Source organism: Lactuca saligna, chromosome 1, assembly GCF_052625555.1.
Source record: "Lactuca saligna cultivar CGN05327 chromosome 1, ASM5262555v1, whole genome shotgun sequence".
NCBI lineage: Eukaryota > Viridiplantae > Streptophyta > Magnoliopsida > Asterales > Asteraceae > Lactuca > Lactuca saligna.
In genome coordinates, this window is record NC_136417.1 from 12,520,315 (window position 1) to 12,541,376 (window position 21,062).

Consider the following 21,062-nt stretch of genomic DNA (forward strand, 5'->3'; position numbering starts at 1 on the left):
CTCATATTTTAAGTCCTCGTTCTCTCTATTGATTAAATCTATTGATTCTCGCAAAAATTTCATAGTTTTAGCACAAGATGGAAAGCAACCAAACTCACTTACCTCTGGCTTAGATGGCTCAGAAGTGGTTTGCACCATGAAGGAAAACTGAAGGTTCACCATATCTTCTTCATAATTTATTTCTGCCTCTTTCTCTTTGCAATCCTCGACCTGGGCCAAATAAGTATTTTTAGGTCCTGAAATATTTAGGGCCTGAATTTGATCTTCCCAATCAAAGGATTGAGCCACCATTGCCAGATTCGCAGGTTGATTGGTTCCCTGGTCTCGAATCGGCAGGCTTTGCCCGCTTGGTTGCTAGTTGGGACTGAGCCGGTCATCGATCCCTCCCCTGAGACTCCGCCTCCTCCCTAGCCTGAGTCTCGAGCTCGATCTCACTCTTCCGGGTATTCTCCTGAAGCTCGGCGAATGTCTGGTACATCGAGTTCACCACAAACTCGCGAATGTCCCTCCTCAGTATGCTTAAATATCGGCTCATGCGTGCCTGCTCAGAAGACACATGCTCAGGGAAAAACATCGCCCTCTTGTGAAACATCCTGGTAATCGTAGTAACAGACTCAATACCCTGCTTGAGGGTCAAGAACTCCTGGGCCAACCGTTCCCTTTCCACCGGGGGAACGTACTCATCATGAAACATAGCGGTCAACCTCTCCTAGGTCACTGCGGTAAGCTCTGCAGAAGTGAAATCTGTAATCATGAACTTTCACCAGCCCTTCGCTCCCAAGCGAAGCTGGTTCAACGCAAACCGTACCCTTAGATGCTCCGGACATGAGCACGTGTAGAAGCACCCCTCAATGTCAGAGATATATCTCATCGCAACTATCAGATCCTGAGTCCCATTAAACTCTAGTGGCTTCGTGTTGTTGAACTCTCGGTACATCAACGAGTCACCCCCCTGCGACCTGGCAGTGGCGACGGTCGTGGTGGCCGCAGCAACAGCAACATCAATAAGAGCAGTGTACCGTTCATCAAATGTCTCAATCAGTGTGGTCTTGATAGACCCAAATATCTCCGGTATCTCAGCTCAGATGGCCGCAGCCACCTCCTCATGAATCATCCTACGAATCTCCTCGTCGCCGATACTGCTGCTCTCTGGAGTGTGGCGCGTACTCACCATGATGTCTTTGAAACACAACACAAAAAAATCAGAGACCCACTCGAGTATCCTCGCACTCGGTCACTCAACCCTACTTGTTCCCTAGTAGCCTAAGGATTCTTACTTGGAATGCTCACTGATCTGGTGTTTCTAGTAGTACGGACCCTATACTACCTTCCACAACGCATCAGCATTCACCCCAAGTCCTCCTCCTAGGATCCCAGATCACAAGTACTCTATATCTCGCTACGCACAGGCTACTCTTCAGTAGGCCACTCATAAGCTTCTCACTCCTACCTACTCGCTCTCGAATTATCTCATAGTAGCAGTAATCTCCTAGGCTAAGGCATCGCAAATCAGGCCACTCTACTCCCAGATATGAATACCTAGCCTACTCTAGCATGCATAGCATATCATATAATATCTCATAGCACATAATGTAAGGGTATTTTGGGAAATCACCATTCGGGCGCTGGTTGATCGTACGCACTGCTCTTTTCTGCTCTTCTCAAAGTCTTTTACTCTTTAGAAAATTTGTTCTTTTTTATGAAAAACTTTCTCAAATCCTCAGTTTGAGTTCAGATACGCCCAAAAGTGCATCCGAATCCCTCAAACTAAGGCTCTCATACCAACTTGTAACGACGTGAAAATTTAAAACACTTTTTCATTTTTTAAACAACATAAAACTCATTTAATATTCTCAAATATCATGTTCAACAGATTTCATCATAATAAAACATATCCCAAGATCACAAAATACAATCCTCTGTCAGTGTGTATGGATCATGTCGGCGCCTTCCCGTGATCCTCGCAAGTACTTGAAACACATAACACATAACACTGTAAGCATAAATGCTTAGTGAGTTCCCCAAAATACCACATACACACATATTAGCTACTCGAGGCTATAACTCTATATGACCCTCTTGTCAATGTGTCTCAGTGGGACCCTCCAGTCCCATAACTCTATGGACCCTCTGGTCCTAACTCTGTGGACCTTCCGGTCCTAACTCTGTAAACTCTGAATCATACATAGCACAAATCACATAGAAATCACATCATACAAAAGCATACATGATACTCTGTCACATAACTCTAATTATCACTCTAGGTAAAGTATAGTGAGAAGACTCACCTCGGAAATTTCAAAAAGTCTCATACTCGAAATGCTGATCTAGCCTTCGCCTAATCACATGAAGTATTTTACCTCTAATTAACCACGATTCTCAAAAGCTATACTAAACCCTTTCTATAATCTCTCAGAAGGGGGAAAAGACCATTTTACCCCTTCAATAGTCCAATTGTTGACCAACCCTAAAAGTCAACGAAAGCCAACAGAGGGCAGTACGCGGCGCGTACCAGCTCTTATACGCGGGGCGTACTCCGGCGATCCAGAATCAGGGTCTCAAACCCTTACACGGAGCGTTCTGAGATTTACGCCCAACGTAAGTGTAAGTTTCATGCTCTTATTGATTTTTGGTCTTAAACGGTTAAGACATAAGCTCAAATTCTAGATCTGACTATTCTAAGGCCACTTAATTCGTAAATTCGAAACCTTTAAGCCTTTGCATGGTTGTAAAGGTCTCCAATCACTCTAAACACCTTTCTTCTTTCCTCATTAAGTCTATATCTCATGCGTGACTTAATATTCACGTCCAAGATTAGATTTTTATGAACCTACAACACATATTACACTGGAATAGGGCAGATATAAGCTTATGGAGACCCTTTGCTCATAAAGTCTCCACCTTGGAACCAAAAACCCTAAAAATGGGTCCATAAAGCACAAATCAACAATGGAAAGGAAAGATTTGAGCTTTTTACCTCCAAATGAAGCTCCAACCTCTGTAGAACTCGGATCTAAGCTTGTCCTCCAACTTCTAGCTCCCACAATGGTCTCCACTTGTCCTTCACCACCACAAAATGGCACTTTCAAACTTAAGAACATACACACAAGATTATAACGGTTTTTTGCTCTCTTAGGGTTTCACTCACTGTAATATGGTGGCTGGGGTAAGGCCCTTATCATTCCTTTTATACTCCTCAAGTCTCATTTAGGGTTTTGCATCTGAGCCAGTTATGCCCAGCGTAACTTTGGTATGCCCAACATACCTAATTGAGTCTGCATCCAATATAAGCACATGAGTATGCGCAGCGTACTCTTCGGTACACCCAGCGTACTCATTTGCAACATTTCACTTAAGGGCTAAACTTGACAACTTGGTAAAGTAGAAGGGTAAAATGGATGTACCTGAATTTTGGGATTTTACATAAAGTTAGCATTATAGGCCCCTTTCTAATTAATGTTCATGTTACTAGGATGTTATGCGACGTTCTTCTACTGTTTCGACGCCTACTAGAAGTAATGACATCTGGTACTCTTAACGCCTTAGCTGATACTGTTGTGAGTTATTGTACATTTTTATGTGTTTTATTTATTATTGTCCGGTACTTTGCAGATGTACCCCTTTAAAAATAAATTTGGTACTTTGTAGATGTACCCCATATATATAACTCTGGTACTTTGTAGATATACCCCATATACATATAAATCATGACATATTGTAGATGCACCATATATATATATATATATATATATATATATATATATATATATATATATATATATATCCTTATACCACTTTTATTATCATCTTTTGTTTAGAAAAATGAGTTAATGATACTTTCCCTTCCTAGGTTACTGGGAATTATTAGTATAAGTGTGTTAATCATGATTTGTTTTTCTGTTTGTAGCATATCGTATGTTCCTTCATGTTTCTCTTTATAGTATGTTCCTCCCTGTCCTAGTTATAGTATGTACTGAACCCCTAAACTATACATATTATAGTTTACTAGTATGCTTGTTTGGAGCTGTTACGGACTTGAATAAAAGACTCATTTATCTACTTAGTTATGATTGTACTTTAAAACCGGTGTTTTGTAAACTATAAAGTAACATAACTTTAAAAGAGATTTTGAAATGTTTTGATCACTTATAAATACATAAGCAATCCTTTAGAAGATGTTTATAACAAAAAATTTACACAATTAACATTGTGTCCAACTTGTATTCCCCCCCCCCCCCTAAAAGCATTTAAAACAGTTTAAAATGTTGATTATAGGGGTATGAACTCACCTTATGTGAGTGATTCAATTGCAGATGCGTGTAAGGATGAGAAGTTCCACATATGAAATCCCAAGACACAAACGAGTCCTAAATGAAATATATTAGCATATATAGGCATGGATTTAGTGTTTTAAACAACTAAAATGCTAGGAAACACCCTTAGGGACTTGGACTAAGTGTTAGAATCACATGTGATTCATCAAAGGGGTGTTTACGGCCACCACTTGGTGTTTACGGCCATGGAGTGTACAACCATAAACTCATGGTAAAATGTGCACAAGAGGGTGATTAAATGATAGGGAAGCTTGTGGGACTATTGCTCAACAAGAATAGGAACTAGATTCTCACTTTGGAGGCCCTTTTTGGGGTGTTTGAGGTGTGTATGGTCATGCAAGGGTGCACGGCCGTACACTCCTTTTGTTCCAGCCAAATGTCGTTTTTAAGGTGTTTAACAAGAGATCCTAACGTGTACTAGGCATAAGGGAAGGATACTTACGATTTGGAGGCTTGAAGGAGGGTTGACGGCCACCAAGAACAAGTGTGTGTTCTTGGTGAAAAATGAAGATCTTGAAGATCTACCCAAAAATATGATTTCCATGGATGAAATCAAAGGATGATGCATGATTAAGAAGGATAACAACTCACAGATGGAAGAAACACTTACGTTTTTGAAGATCTAGGACGAAGAACTCGATGATACTTGAGAGAGAATCAATTTTCTAGACTTGGAAGTGTGAGAAGTGGTGAAAAGCGAAGGAAAAGCATGTATATGGGTGGAGTTTACAGCCGCAAACCCCTTGTGTGTGGTCGTAAACTCCTTGTGATGGAGTTCCGGTTCGATTGCAACCCGATGAACTTAAGCTGTCAAACCTACACCCAATCCTTAAATGTACTACGCTTAGAACCCTCAAACAGACCCCTAACAATGCTAAAAGATAGCATAAACAAGTCTAGCATTTGATTGGATTGATTGACTTTACTGGATGGAAATTTTTGGGTTGTCACAAATATAAATTTATAATTCTAAAATTTATACAAGGCGGGTTATAAACGGAGCGGATCAATGATTATCCATACCCGACCCTTTTAATAAAAGTGTTAGCGGGTACGGGTCGTTAACGGGTAAACGGATCAAAAACTATGCTCCAAACTCATATAATTATTAAGGGTTTGAATCGAATTAGGGTCAAAATCCGCTCCATTGTCAGGCCTACCCCTCCTACCCAATAAATGAAAGCTTTTTGCCACATGTCATCACCTAATTCAATATGCCACATGATATTTTTTTAATTTTTTCAATTTCATTTATATCCACTTGCAAATTGTTGTTTTTTTGGATTTGTTATTAAATTATAAAAAAAAAAAAATAATCTAAAAATATAATAAAAAAAATAAGAAAATTTAAATATCTCCATAAATTCTCATGTAACTTATCAATTAATGTATTAAATTCAATTTAAATTCAAACCAACATTCTTAATTGAAAAATATCATTTTCGGTCAATTCATTCTAAATTCATAATAATTTACAAAAACCTTGCAAAAATTGGTTTATTCACAGCTACTATTGGTATTATTTTTAAATTTAGTTGTGTAAATTATTAAAATAGTAATGTTTAACCAAATATATTTAAAAAAAAAAAAAAAAAAAAAAAAAACCGTAAATATGATAAAAATAGGAAAAGGAAAACTAAAAGGTAAGGTACGGCGAGTGACTGAACAATGAACAAACAGTGTCCAGAGTCGGGAAATATGCTGTCCAGCAACTTCTACGTTACGACAGCAACCAACAAAATTCCTATTTGCACGCAATTTGTTATTCATTTCATTTGAGAAGCCCTTTTTCGATCTCCCCTTCAACCTCGATCATGGCGGAGGTTTCCTATCTCCATCTTCATGAAAATGATGATGAAGATGGTGAATACAACGACAGGGACGAGGTCGTGGTGTCTTTTTCTTCCCACAATAACTGGTCTCACGGTGTCGATGCTTTCGATGTTTACCCTTCGGATCTAGATTGTCCTTCCTTCGACGATTTCTTTTGCCACACCGATCGAAACAACGATTCGGTGCTGTTCGACAGAGAATACCAGGTGAATTTTGTAATAGACATGTTTCATCAGCGAGTTGAACAGTCGCAGTCGCAATCGCATTTGGCTATAGGGAACGGCTTCTGTAATCCTGATCGGAGTACTCGGCAAGGGAATGAGGAGATGGATGCGAACGATTTAGAGCTGGAGTTTGGGTTAGGGTTAGATTTTCCTGTTGAAGTTAATGATAATCGTAATGATGGTGACGATAATTTAGGGTTTATGCTTGGCGATTGTGGCGATGATTTCATCGTACCCAGGAGAACAACGGGAGATCCGTCTAGTCGTTCAGGTGGTCCGGAACATTTGATGGTGCCTGATTTGGGGTCGGATTCCTATGTCGACGGGGGAAACGCACTTGATTTCGGGATCAACGAATCTAACCTTCGGTTAGAAGATTTTCAGCTAGAAGATGACAACGAAAGAGGTGAAACCAATCCAAATGAAGATTTCGAATGGGAGGAAGTAGATGGCCGGATCGACGACCGGGAAGTACTGAATATGATGTTCGAATCAGAACCCGACGATGACACATCTGATCTTCCAAGAACTCATCCCGATAGCCATGAATATGAAGAAGAACAGCCGCATCAGTGGGAAGTTTTGTTGAATGTCCACAATCCAGATTTAGAACCAGGTACATATGATGATGAATCGAATTACACAGAGTACGAGATGTTTATAGACCCATCTTCTTTTGGCCGGCCACCTGCTTCCATGACGGTGGTGAAGAATCTTTTATCGGTGGTGATAACCGATCAAGATTTTGAAAAGAATAACATCCGGTGTGCAGTTTGTAAAGATGAAATTGGTGTTGGGGTAATGGCAAAGCAGCTCCCCTGTGGCCATCGTTACCATGGCGATTGCATTCTTCCATGGTTGTGCATCCGGAATACTTGTCCTGTTTGTCGCCATGAGTTGCCGACTGATGATCCCGAGTATGAACGTAGGAAGGCAGAAAGAGGTGTCAGTGATCAGTAATTGATGGAATCATGGAAAAGGTGAGATATGATTTTGGAGTTGTACTAATTATTAGGGTGTAAATTGTACAGATTGGTCATGTGTCTTTGTGTGAATTAATTATTTGATTGTTTGATTGGTAGGTTTTGTCTTTGAATTGAAATCTGGATCAAAGATGATGGAGATTTGTAGTGTAAAAATATATATGTATATGATTTTTTTTGTACATTATGAATAATAGTGTTAACACTCAACACTATTGGTATTATACTTTTTGAATTTTAGAAGTTGTTACCTGTTAATAAGTCAATTAAGAGACTATATCTTTTCAAAGGAGCCAAGCGTGAGAGAAGGAGAAGGACATCACTATGCAATTGCAAAGTCCTTTTATTTGTATTGACCTTGTATAAAACATAAAAAAATATATATCTTAAACTTAAATTACTTTTGAAGCATTTGTAAGAAAATTTCTAATTTTTATCATTCATAACTTTTTCCAACATTTATAGGTTGCCACCAGCAGTCCAACACCACCTGAATATGTTTTACAATAAATATTACAAAAACTGAAGATAAATAAATCTAGTCAAAATGATACATCATCAACAGCCAACACCCTTTCACAGGTAGCAAGATTTAGATGTAGCAAACATTAAACTAGAAAGTAGAAACCCAACCCAACACTGGTAACTATAGAAGTGAAAAGTGTAGTATAAGTTATAATTTAATGGGAGAATTTTGCAATCAACTTATCAACATGAATAACAATGTCATTTATGCGAGGTCGAACTGTGGCTTGAGGCTGCAGCATCCATGACACAAATTGATGAAGAGCATCCGGATATGATTGTTTAGGATTAAGTGTTGTTGTTGGCCACTTGATCTGTGCATTCATCACAGCCAACTGCAAGCTTCCTCCTGACTCCCCTAGTGCATACTCAAATGGAGAAACACCATACCTGTTCCATATATATATTATATTATATAAAAGAAACAATGACTTAATAGATTAAAGGAGAAAAGAAACAGGGCTTAACTCAAATAACTTACATTATAGCATACAGAGTGCAACCCAAAGACCATACATCAGTCCTTTCATCAATGTCAGCTTGACTTGGGCAATCCCACAATTCAGGAGATCTAAAAGGAGCTGAAACATGTTCAGCTGCCCATTCCTAACAAACAGATCATAATTCAAAATTTCAAATACTTCCAAAACATAAAAAGAAGAGGGGTAAAATAGGTAATAGAAATTAGAAAGAACCTGCAGCTGGAGGGCCTCTGATCGAGATCGGATCTGCTTTATAGCAGGACGAGCACTTCCAAAATCCATCAAAACAGCCAATGGTGGCTTCCCTTTACGATGTGTTAGAAGGACATTTCCCGGTTTCACATCATTATGTGCATATGGAGTTTCAAGACTATGCATATGCTCAAGTCCTGCACAAAGCTGCAACCCAACTTTTTTTTTTCAGACTCTGTACTTGATTTACATCTGACATGATAGCCTTTGGGATAGAATAACCCTTTTGGGGAAACATACCAAATAGATAGTATTGGGTCTTAATGTATAAAGATCTTGAGTTACCTGACGAAAAATTTGGAGAACATCAGAGGTGGAAAAGAACTCCTTCTTGAATTTCATGGTTTTTGCATTGTCCAGCAATGTTCCATCCATATGGACTGGAAATAGCAGATACGCTTCATGTGTCCAATTCTGTTCTGGTGTGCCCTAGCCAAGTACACAAAGTAAAACCCCTTAAGCCGATACAATCTTTTAACAAATTATGTAAGATCAATGATAATGGAGATTATGATATTGTTTGGAAGTAAAAAGATTTAGTGTGATGTAAGATCTGAGATGTGATCCGCATATACCTTTACTGAAATAATGGCGTGATCAAGTAAGGGAAGCAGATTTGGGTGGTTAAACAAGGACGAGATACGGATCTCCTCTTTCACGAACTGCAACTGCTCGTTATTCTGAATCAGGACTTTCTTCATAGCATAAGTTCCATCATCTGCAGGTAAAAATCATTTCCTTTACAAGCTCACAAGTCACAATTAAATTTCATGATATCCCTACATTTTCCCTGCTTAACAATTAATTCGCCACATTTTACTTGATTATATGAATCTATGATTAAGAAACCACAGAATCGCAATGGGCAGATTGTAGAAAACATAAACGGAAGTATCAATTGGGGATCTATGATCATACCAGAGATGTGAGAAGGATCTTTGAATTTCTTAGAGACGCCACCATCGGAAGTGTCATTAACAACTTCCTTAACTAGATACACAAAGGCAAATCCACCTTCACCGAGCTGCCGGATAACTTTGAAGCGATTTTCGTTGATCCAAACATCGCCAGCAGTAGAATCGTATAAGGCGTTGAGTCCCGAGAAAGAGCACCCCATTTTCTACCCTTGTCAATGGCAATGCTCTCTGTAATGCAAATCCCCTTCTCTCACACACAGTTCTCTCTCTAGATTGTTTTTCTTGTAGAATGAATGAATTTTTTGGCGAAACGGATCTGCCACTAATATCGGGAACGAAATTGATGAGTAGAGTGTTTCTATCTCTAGAAATATGGTCAGCTTAAAGGGGAATTCTGTAAATCTTAGACGATCGTAACCATGGCTGAGATTTGTAGAAGAGAAAAAAGAACAACACAAGATCCAAGATTAAGCTCGATTTAAGCCCCGTAGCAGCTGATCCCCTTGAACCAAGCAAATGTCAACTCTGCATCTGGGCACCGACTAAAATGAAAGTGTGAATCACGTAAAATGTTATATGTTACAATTTTCATTTTTAGTCCTTCACATTTAGTTTTTACTGAAAATATCCTAAAATGAAACTGTTCATGCAATTTCGTCACACACACGTTTTCTTTCTCTTATCAAATGGTAACAGCATCAGTCAAAAGTCAAAAGACGTTTATGTGACTGTAGAATAACTTTATTTGAACGTTTGTTGTTAACTTTTTTCAAATTTTCACCCTTATTTTTTTTAGAATTTCCATTGCTTGTGTTAAATTTCCGAAGTAACTTTACTTACGGGATATATGCAAGCAAAAGTTAATTTTTCGAACAAAATTTAGTCCGTGAACAAATGTGGTGCTTAATCTCTAATGGTCTTCCGCAAGAGTTAACTTGTCAATCTCTTCTTATTCTAAGAGGAGACAATGTCGATGCAGGGATACGGGAAAGTTGGTGCGGGAAGCACGGTACCGTCGGGATGGTGGTCCCGATATTGAGCCTTTGCAGCTTCCCCTTGCTTAGCTTGCTTTGTAAGCGTTGGGCAACAATCCAATTTTTCAAACCACTCGCAACTATTACTTTTGTTTTGTTTTAATATTAAAAACACAATGTCATATTCATCTTCTCATTTTATCACACAACCACCTTCCTCACTTTTTCATTCATCCTCCCAGTTTATACCGAATGGTTCTAATACGTGTTAAAGCTAAAAGTACGGGTACAAACCAAAAGACAACTCACATTCTGGGTTCATAGGATCCACATACTCCCAACACTCGGTTCCCCTAACTCAATATCTATAATACCTGCATTATCAAAGTCATTTTTTCAATTTTCACAATTACTACAATTCTCGATACAACTTCAGGTTCACAATATCTACATACTCCCAACACTCAATTCCCACAACTCAATATCCACAATACTAGCAATATAAAAGCCAAATTTTGTAATTACTGCAATTCTCGATACAACTTCGTGTAACATTCATAAAATTCTCAAAAAATTTAAACTTTTGAAATTTACTTAAAACCATCATTGTTTACAAATTGTTTCCAAAATAAGTTCAACACCAAAGAAACCCCCCACATCGTGAAATAAAAACATGAGGACGTGCACGATCACACATTCGGCTTTTCACGATCCTCTGAAGTACATGAAACATAATCCAAAACTGTAAGCCTAAAGCTTAGTGAGTTTCCCCCAAAATACCTACACAACACAAAACCAGAATAATACAATAAATAGCATACATACAGAGCATTCAGTCTGACTGGAACGCCCCACTAGCCTACAGTTTATCTCGTACGCTCAGAGAACCTACAGGATGATTGGTACACCACCACGAGCCTTCAGCCTATGTGGAACATTCCCCGGGCCTTCAGCCTGACTAGTACGTGATGAGTTTGAGCCAAAAGAACATCCTATGTGCTCATGCAAACTGTAACACCCGTAGATCCGGGCTAGACAATTTAGAGGTAATATGGGTCGAAAACGAATTTTCGAATGACAATTTATGTAGAACTGTATCAAAACTGTATCAAATCACATTTATGAAAAAATAAAAACATCTCCCAGGACAACTGAAACTGTGGTGTATGCGATGCCATCAACCCGAGCTCTTCCCTTTGCTTGCGGAAGTACCTGAAACCAAAACTGAAACTGTAAGCACGAAGCATAGTGAGCTCCCCCAAACTACCACATACCATACAATACATATAAACACATACTGGGCCTTGCCCACTGCATCGGACCGAAGTCCGGAACTAACCAGTGCCTTACCCTCTGCATCGGATCGAAGTCCGGAACTACTGAGGCCTTGCCTCCTGCATCGGACCGAAATCCGGAACTAACTGCATCGGATCGAAGTCCGGAACTAACTGCATCGGACCGAAGTCCGGAACTGACTGCATCGGACCGAAGTCCGGAACTGATTGCATCGGACAAAAGTCCGGAACTACTGAACATAGCATAACATAAACATATCAACTAGCATGAACACATAAACTGCATACTGCATCGGGCTGTAACCCAGAACACATAACACATAAATCCTATCTGAGCCACGAAGGCATCAAACATACTAAAATCTGCATCGGACCGAAGTCCGGAAACTACTACTAGCTAAACGGGTCGGCATTGTGGCCTTAGACCCGTTCCTACTGGAAGGAAACTCACCTCGTGATCTGGCTGCTGAGTGTATGGCTCTGGAAGCTATCTGCTGCTACTCCGGTATCTCCCCGGCTACAATTCCACAAATACACTCAATCAAATACTAATAATTGCATTGGGGTAAAATGACTCTTTTACCCCTGGCTAAAGTCAACTCTCCTGGTCAAAGTCGACTTACAGTTGACCTGACTCGCCGAGTTGGGCCGCCAACTCGCCGAGTCCCTACTCTCATTTCTCAACCCTGCTTGCTGCTACTCGTCGAGTATGGCATAAACTCGACGAGTTCCCATTCGCTTCTATAACTCAGGCCATCTGCATCCGACTCACCGAGTTGTATGAACAACTCGACGATTTGTTCTTGAATCTAAGAAGATTGTCTTAGACTCGCCAAGTTGTATGAACAACTCGTCGAGTCCCTCCATTACTGAGTCTAACCTCCGACTCACTAAGTCCATTTTACTACTCACTGGTCCCCACTCGGAATCACTCAAAGGGGAAAAATCGGGGACTCGCGACCCGACTCGCCGAGTCCGAAGAACGACTCGTCGATTCACATGCATGCAGTTACTAAAAACTCGATTCTCCTCAAAACCACTGCATATAATTTATAGATCTGAGTTTCTAAGGCTGGTTTACCATGTAAAGTTTCCAACTTTACGTGTACATATGCATGAAAAAGGATATAAAGGCTAAAAAGGCACTTAGAAGAGTAGATCTAGGGCTATCATGCAAAATGGCTCCATAAAGGTGATAGATCTATGTTTTTGGAACTGAAACATGGCTAGATCCGAAGGCTAATCAATCTAATGTGATCTCTCTACTATGAACAAGCTAAGGAATGGATAAAATGGCCTAAATATGCTTATGAAAGAGAATCAATCATAGAAACAGAAGGAATCTGATTATTACCTCAATAAACTCTGAAATGGGTGCAAGACCTTGGATCTTCTTCTTCTCCTTTGGATCTAGCCTCCTTCTTCTCTTCGAAACTTCAAGATTCACACAAGAAATGCTCAAATACTCAAGGGAATGGTTAGGGTTTGCTAAATGATGCTCTGAGGGTGAAGGAGACGAGTTTGGGGCTCATATGATGGTTTAAATAGGGTGCAAACCCGGGGATTTAGGGTTTCTACCTGGCAGGCGGAGTCGTCGAGTCCTGAATATGGACTCGCCGAGTCGTCGATCTAAACGCTGCTCAAGATCCCGTCTCTACTCGACGAGTCGGGCAATAGACTCGCCGAGTCCCTCTGCAAACTTCTAAATAAATAATATAAAAAAACATACCATAGACGGGTCGTTACACAGAGCCGATTTTGCACCGGTTATTGAGGTGCAACAGTTAGTGAGGGGGTTTTAGGATCTTACTCAGACTACAGAGACAGTGGCAGAGATTACCGCCAAGTTCAAGGAGAGGGCTCTTCTTGTTCCTCACTACGCAGTTGATGAGGAAATGAAGAAGGCTCATTATCATGAGATGTTTCGGAGTGATATCCACCAGTTTGTGAGTCGGTCCAGCTGTAAAACGCTGGATGACATGATTGCTAGGGATCGTAAGAGAGATTGATTTAGAGATGGAGAATAAGAGGAAGCCAGAGGCGGCATCTAGCACTGGGAGTTCAAGAAGAAAGCCCAAGGTATCCGATCATAGATCCAGGGGTCAGCAGAGCCACAGTCGGTGTGGCAAGTGTGGGAGATTGCACGATGGAGTGTGCAAGGCAGGAAGTTCAGGCTGCTACAAGTGTGGTTAGACAGGGCACATGCACAAGGATTGTACAATTATTACCAGTACGACTCCCACCTCAGCAGCTGATCTGATTTGCTTTCATTGCAATCAGAGGGGACATAAAAAGTCCCAGTGCCCGAGTTTAGCAGCAGTGAGGAAGGTGGCGGCAGCTGCCCCTGCTACTTTGAGGATTACAGACGCCCGACAGGGTCGGGCTGAGACGCCAGTGGCAAGAGTATAACTTTCCAGATGAAAGCATAGGAGGCTCGAGCGACTCCTGATGTGGTGACGGGTATGTATTTTCCTCTTACCTTATATTTGTTATGAATTGTTTCTTATGGTTATATGTTTTATATAGGGTCGTTCTTAGTGAACGGCATTTCAACTACAATATTGTTTGACTCAGAGGCTACCCAATCATTTGTATCGCTTACGCTTAGCAAGAGGTTGAGCAGAGCTCCGGGGGAGCTGGATTGTCCACTTGAGGTTGAGATAGCTGATGACAGGACCGTCAGGGTTGCAAGAGTTCATAAAGGGTGTTCTCTTCGGTTATTCAATGAGCAGTTTTTGGTAATTCTGGTTCCTATTCCCCTGCGAGGGAACAAGGTTATAGTGGGTATGGATTGGCTGAGCCCTAATGGGGCGATGATTGATTGTGAGCTACAGTTAGTGAGGGTTCGCACTCCCAGTGGGGGAGAGTTAATGATTCAAGGCGAGGGGCCATAGCGCGAGCTGATTCTTTGTTCAGCAGCGAGAGTGAGGTGCTACTTTCAGTAGGGTTGCGCGGGGTACGTCGCCTATGTTTTAGATGCCCAGGAAAAGGGAAAGGCGACAGTCGACAATGTACCGGTAGTGCGAGACTACCCGGATGTATTTCCATAGGATTTGCCTGGGATACCTCCTGAGAGACAGGTGGAGTTCAGGATTGATCTAGTCCCTGGTGGAGCTCCGATAGCCAAGGCACCATACCGATTGGCTCCTCTAGAGATGTAGGAGTTGTCTACGCAGGTGCAGGAGCTGTTGGACAAGGGTTTTATCAGGCCGAGCAGTTCACCATGGGGATCCCCGACCCTGTTTTGAAGAAGAAGGACGGGTCGTACCGTATGTGTATAGATTAACGGGAGTTGAATAAGGTAACGGTGAAGAATCGTTACCCACTTCCGAGGATAAACGACTTGTTTGATCACCTTCAGGGAGCATCTTGGTTCTCCAAGATTGATTTGCGCTCCGGGTATCATCAGATGCGGGTCAGAGGAGAGGATGTGCAGAAGACTGCTTTTAGGACCCGCTATGGTCATTATGAGTTTGTGGTGATGCTATTTGGGCTCACCAACGCTCCAACCGTGTTCATGGATCTCATGAACCGCATATGCAGGCTGATGTTGAATCGGTCTGTGATAGTGTTTATCGACGACATCTTGGTCTATTCTAAGACTCAGAAGCAACACGAGGAGCACCTGAGGGAGGTGCTAGAGACTTTGAGGAAGGAAAGACTTTTCGCGAAGTTCTCCAAGTGTGAGTTCTGGTTGCGCGAAGTGCAGTTGCTTGGGCACCTCGTCAATTAGAAGGGTATACTAGTAGATCCGACCAAGATAGAGGCTGTGATACAGTGGGAGGTCCCGAGGTCTCCATCTGAGATTCGAAGCTTCCTAGGTTTGGCAGGGTACTACAGGAGATTCATCCAGGATTTCTCCAAGATAGCAGTTCCGCTCACCCGACTGACTAGGGAGTCGGTGGTGTTTCATTGGGGGCTTGATCAATAGGCAGCATTTGAGACCCTCAGACAACGATTGTGTGAGGCACCGATTCTTACCCTACTAGAGGGAGTTTTGAACTTTTCAAAAACACATAGGATCAAATAGCAAATAATTTGAAATTAACATTTAATTTAATGATTATCTAAATTTGGCATATTCCATTTTATTCACAAGATAATTAATCAAATAATTTAAATAATCAAATTTTATCACATAAAGAATTTATTATTCATTTAATTGGTAATTATCTTTTGTTTTGGTAAGGATAATCATATAATAATGATGAAATTCAGAATTTATTAGTCAAAAACAGTTTTGGTAATTATCCTTCAGCAAAACAACAAGAAATCCCGATTTTCCCTCCATCTGACTCCACGACTTGCCGAGTCACTAACTAGACTCGCCAAGTTGGGTCGATTCGCCGAGTCAGGTCGGGCAGAGGGCAGAAAAACGATTTTCAGCAAAGATGAACATACAAGGCATCAATACAGTAGAAACCAATTAAGGCTCTGATACCATTAATGAGTTTGAGCCAAAAGAACATCCTATGTGCTCATGCAAACCCTAAAGCTTGGATCTAGGTTTATTTATTGTACATGCAATTCATCCAAGACTTATGAACCTTAGATCTAGCATACATATTTCGAAATTATCATAAGAAAACAGATCTATATGATTACCTCTTCAAAAATGGCTTGAATCTTCTTGTCTTGGAGCTTAGAGTCACAAATATCACTCCTCTAATGGCTTACAAACACCACACAAGCAAGAGGATGGTATTCGAGAGAGGAGCGAGGCACAATTTCGGCTATGAAGACTTCTAGGGTTTCATGTGGCCGAAAACTAATGCCATAGAGGTTCTATTTATACTTGTGCTGCTAGGGTTTCAGTCAAAACCCTAATGGACAGCTTAGGCCTTAAGCAATCCAAGAAAGCTTCTAGAATAGGGCCCTTATGGTCGAAATTAAGATGGACACATCCTTAATTTCATCCATGCCTAGTCCATAAGGCTTCTCAGCCCAATATTCAACTATCACACATTTTACAGTTTAAGTCCCCTTTATTAATTAATGTCTTTTAGCCACATAATTAATCCTCAATTAATTATTGTCTAATACTCCATGATTTCTCCTTTAATATATTATTCGTACAATATATTAATAGACCATAATAACCTCTCTTTCTCCATAAATCACCCTGTCAAGTTGCTCTGGTGAAGGCAACCCAAAAGGACCATGCATAACCGGGTCAAGTACATACCAAATATAGTTACGGGCTTAGACACTAATCCAATAGTACGCCCCACTGGCCTTCAGTCTATCTGGGACGCCTTAGGTCTGTTGGCCTTCAACACAAAGCAGGACTGCCGCAACCCAACCACACATAACAGATCGACATATACATTACACATAAACATATAACAAAGAAGCAGACAAACAGGCATATCTTACAGATCACTAAGCATAACATCATCCTATTTACCAGGATACAAATCTAACAGATCACAACAATACTCAATCATGCAATAATCAGAATAATAATTCAAAAGGGTCGGCCTTAGTGCCTTCGACCCAACAAGTATAGTGAGGAACACTCACGTTTCAAGTAGTGCAGAACTGATAAGTTCTGACTCCGAATCTCAGCTCCCGACTCAAATGCCTACAACCACCATGTGACCAATTCCATCAAAATCCAAAAATACCCTTAGAAGTCAAAGTTGGTCAACCATGGTCAAAGTCAAAGTAAAAGATCAAGGTCAACAGTCCATGTTGACCCCAACTCGTCGAGCTCCTACCATAATCAGAAGGTCGGGAATATCCCAGCCAACACGCTGAGTTGGCTCGCAAACTTGCCGAGTTTGCCCGAGCTTAAAACATTCGACTGATCCTACGATTTTAGGGACTCCAAGACTCAGATCTAACCTCCAAGCCTATCCCACACGTAAAGTTGCAAACTTTACGTGTAGAGAAGGAGATCTAAGCAAAACATGTCAAAAACTAGGGTTTAAGGCAAAAAGACTCCATGACCCACTCAAGGGCTGATACTTTATGCTTCTCCAGGCCATAACACACTTGGATCTGAAGTAGCAACTCCAGATCCGGCTTCTAACTTAAAATAATAACATTATGGCTAAAGAGCCCCAACAACCACACATAGATCTAGGTGCAAAAAGGGTCCAGGAACTAATTTATTACCTCCAAGTGCTTAGAATGAACTCACAATCCCAGATCTATAGCTCCTTCTTGCTCCTCCAAGTTCCTTCTTCCTTTTCCAAGCTTTAATGCACCTTCCAAGGCTCAACTAGGAGATGTGGCGGCTAGGGTTTGATACCCAGGGCTAAAGAGGCAGTAAGGAACCCTAGGAAGAAGATTAAGACATTTATATAGGCTCCAAGTCCCAAATTTAGGGTTTTCCACGCACATACCAGGCTCGCCGAGTCACCTTGACCGACTCGCCGAGTCGGTCACTTACACCTCGACCCGGATCTCGCTCGGACTCGCCGAGTCCCTCCTTGGACTCGCCGAGTCGGCCCTTAAATTAGGGCTTTCCTTTCCTTTCTTGGCCTTTGAAACTTGGGTGTTACAACGATTGATCCAAAAATGAGAAAAAGAGAACTGTGATCGAGTTTAGAAGAAGGAGAAGGAGGGCACGACTTTGGGTGACTGTGTTTGTCTATTGGATTTTGAGAATTGAAGAAGGGGGGTCCGATTTCTAGTGTGAAACCCTTATCGTCGATCTAACCCTTGTTGGTGTTTCAAGGTTAGGTTTTGTCGATCTAACCCATCCTGGAGCTGCCTGTTAAAGCAAACCCTAACATCATCGAAACCGTTTCATCGATGAGTATATTTGAAAGGGGCGATGAATCCGATGGGATACCTTGTATTGTAGATGAAGCATCAATTTTGGGATCCAAAATCGAAAGTTGAACAGAAGGACTAAGTCTTGAATCTGATGAGATACCTTGTATTGTTGATGAAATCGACCTTGCATGAGCATGAATTAGAGGAAATTGGGGGAAAACGAGGCTAGATCTGTTCGATTATGAGTTAAATTGGATTGCAAACTATGATGTGATATCTTACCCATGTATTTTATTCTTGAATTGATCTCCCATTTCATATAGAGTTGCTATGAAGGTGCTATAATAGGAAATCGTCGGAGAAAATGTCTTGGAGGTCTTAAGATGCTGATGGAGCCACGTATATGTGTGTTTGAGAGAGAGAGAGAGAGAGAGAGAGAGAGAGAGAGAGAGAGAGAGAGGAGTATTTTATTTTTTTATTTTTTCTTTTAATTATAAAATAATTTAAACCAAAAAACAAAAAAAACAAAAACCAAGGGTAAGATCGTTATTATTAAAAAATTTAAAGTAAACTGGACCAAAGTGACAAGAAAATGAAAACCTTTAGACCATGAATATTAATACAAACATTTTTGCCCTGAAGTAATAATTTCCACCAAACCATAAGAACCATTCTTGTAATTTTGTCTATGTGTAAAAGGAATATTGGATTTAATATCAATTCCATGATATATTTCGAGGAAAGGAATATTGGATTTAATATCAATTCCATGATATATTTCGCGGAAAGGAATATTGGATTTAATATCAATTCCATGATATATTTCGGGAAAAGGAATATTGGATTTAGTATCAATTCCATGATACATTTCTTAAACATTTGTTCTCATGTTTGCTTTCGAGTTTACATGAATGGTCCTTTAGGGTTTTTTTTTTTTTCCCTAAAGTAGTTCCTACGAATGTTTTTTCCCTCAAATGGTACCTACGGACGTTAAGTTGCACGCGAATAGTCCCCGAGTTGGATGCCCGTCCATTCCAACGTTAACATGCCCCCATGTGACTTGCACATGAGGGTATTTATGTCATTTACCCTAAAGGACCTTTTCTGAACATATTATTAACGCATATATTAGTTTTCTTCTTCTTCTTCCCCCCGATTCAATCGAATACTTCTACTGTTAGAGAAAGTTGCAGAAAATATCAATATGTGCTTCTGGAAATTATGATCTAACCATCGTCACTTCCTGGTCAGGTCGCAACCTTGGAAGACAATCCATAAATCGCATCAGCAAGGTTGGAATCACCGATTCCTGCTACAGGTGGAAATACATTTACAAAGCTTACAATTGTAGGTTTAAGTCCAGACTTCAAGATCTTTATGACATGGGTAACAACTTCCACAAAAAGCCCCATCTTCACATACCAGGAAATGAGAATGTTCGATGAAATGACATTCCTTTTTGGAATTGATTCAAACATACTTTTTACATCGTCATACAAGCAACTGACATACATGTTCAAAAGTGAATTATATACTATTTTGCTAGGATACAAATGGGACCGAGTAATATGACTATGAACGGCTTTACCTATCTGAAGACTTCGAGTTTGGACGTAGGCTTTTGAGGATCGAAGAGTATGTATAGGAATCAGATGGAAAAGAGTTAGATTTCATTTGGGAGTATAGCTTCATGAGGCATGTTATTACAGATGAATTAATGATGATTGTGTTCCAAACCACGATTGTTGGAATGGGAATTTCGTCGAACAGTTGGCGGGCAAGATGGGGTTGACCTTCCCGACATAATTAGCTTAGACGCTATCGAACTGTTTTAGGTTTGGGATGTTGGTGCAACTCATCTTTGTTTAGGTAATTGTAATGAAGAAGCATGTAGTGGTTGACGAGTGGGGGATGAAGAAGAAAAAGAGTTCATGGAGAAAGAAAGAAGGAGAGGAGACGATGACACTGTAAGGTGAATACGTATTGAGTTATCTGACAATCAAAGAAACATTTGCCTTTACCTATAGTCATCGAGTTACCTGCAACTTTCTTTCTCTTCTCTAACAGTATAAGTGTTCGACTGAACTGGGAAGAAGACGACGACTAATATAGGCGTTAATAATATGTTGAGAAAAGGTCTTTTAAGGTAAAATGACATAAATACCCTCATGTTCAAGTCAAACTGGGGCAGGTTAACGTTGGAATGGACGGACATCCAACTCGGGGACTAATCGTGTGCAACTTAACATCCGTAGGTACCATTTGAGGGAAAAAACCTTCGTAGGGACTACTTTAAGGAAAAAAACAAAACATAAAGGACCATTCGCATAATTTGTTCTTGGATTTAATATCAATTCCATGATATATTTTGCGGAAAGGAATATTGGATTTAATATCAATTCCATGATATATTTCGGGAAAGGAATATTGGATTTAGTATCATATCTTAAAAATTTGTTCTCATGTTTGCTTTTGAGTTTATCATAGATAGTTTGTGGTTATCTTTTTGTACTTTCT

At 40.4% G+C, this 21,062-nt stretch overlaps 2 protein-coding genes and 1 long non-coding RNA gene across 3 annotated transcripts; 1 reads left to right on the forward strand and 2 right to left on the reverse strand.

The window, feature by feature from the left end:
* Positions 1-5,987: 5,987 nt before the first annotated feature.
* Positions 5,988-7,724, forward strand: LOC145008737 (uncharacterized). The gene is made up of 2 exons (XM_078967372.1): positions 5,988-7,371; positions 7,474-7,724. Exon 1 carries the CDS (start codon positions 6,149-6,151, stop codon positions 7,349-7,351), a length of 1,203 nt encoding a protein of 400 aa, XP_078823498.1. The 5' UTR covers positions 5,988-6,148; the 3' UTR covers positions 7,352-7,371; positions 7,474-7,724.
* A 61-nt stretch (positions 7,725-7,785) lies between these two features.
* On the reverse strand, positions 7,786-10,101 carry LOC145008822 (uncharacterized). The gene is made up of 6 exons (XM_078967464.1): positions 9,552-10,101; positions 9,209-9,351; positions 8,919-9,062; positions 8,595-8,780; positions 8,381-8,505; positions 7,786-8,289 (listed from the first exon to the last, which is right to left on the reverse strand). The coding sequence occupies exons 1-6, from the start codon at positions 9,748-9,750 to the stop codon at positions 8,055-8,057; spliced, it is 1,032 nt and encodes a 343-aa protein (XP_078823590.1). The 5' UTR covers positions 9,751-10,101; the 3' UTR covers positions 7,786-8,054.
* Positions 10,102-11,087: 986 nt separating this feature from the next.
* On the reverse strand, positions 11,088-12,329 carry LOC145048255 (uncharacterized). The gene is made up of 2 exons (XR_013682787.1): positions 12,271-12,329; positions 11,088-11,736 (listed from the first exon to the last, which is right to left on the reverse strand). It is a non-coding gene; the product is annotated as an uncharacterized LOC145048255 (long non-coding RNA).
* Between the last annotated feature and the right edge of the window lie 8,733 nt (positions 12,330-21,062).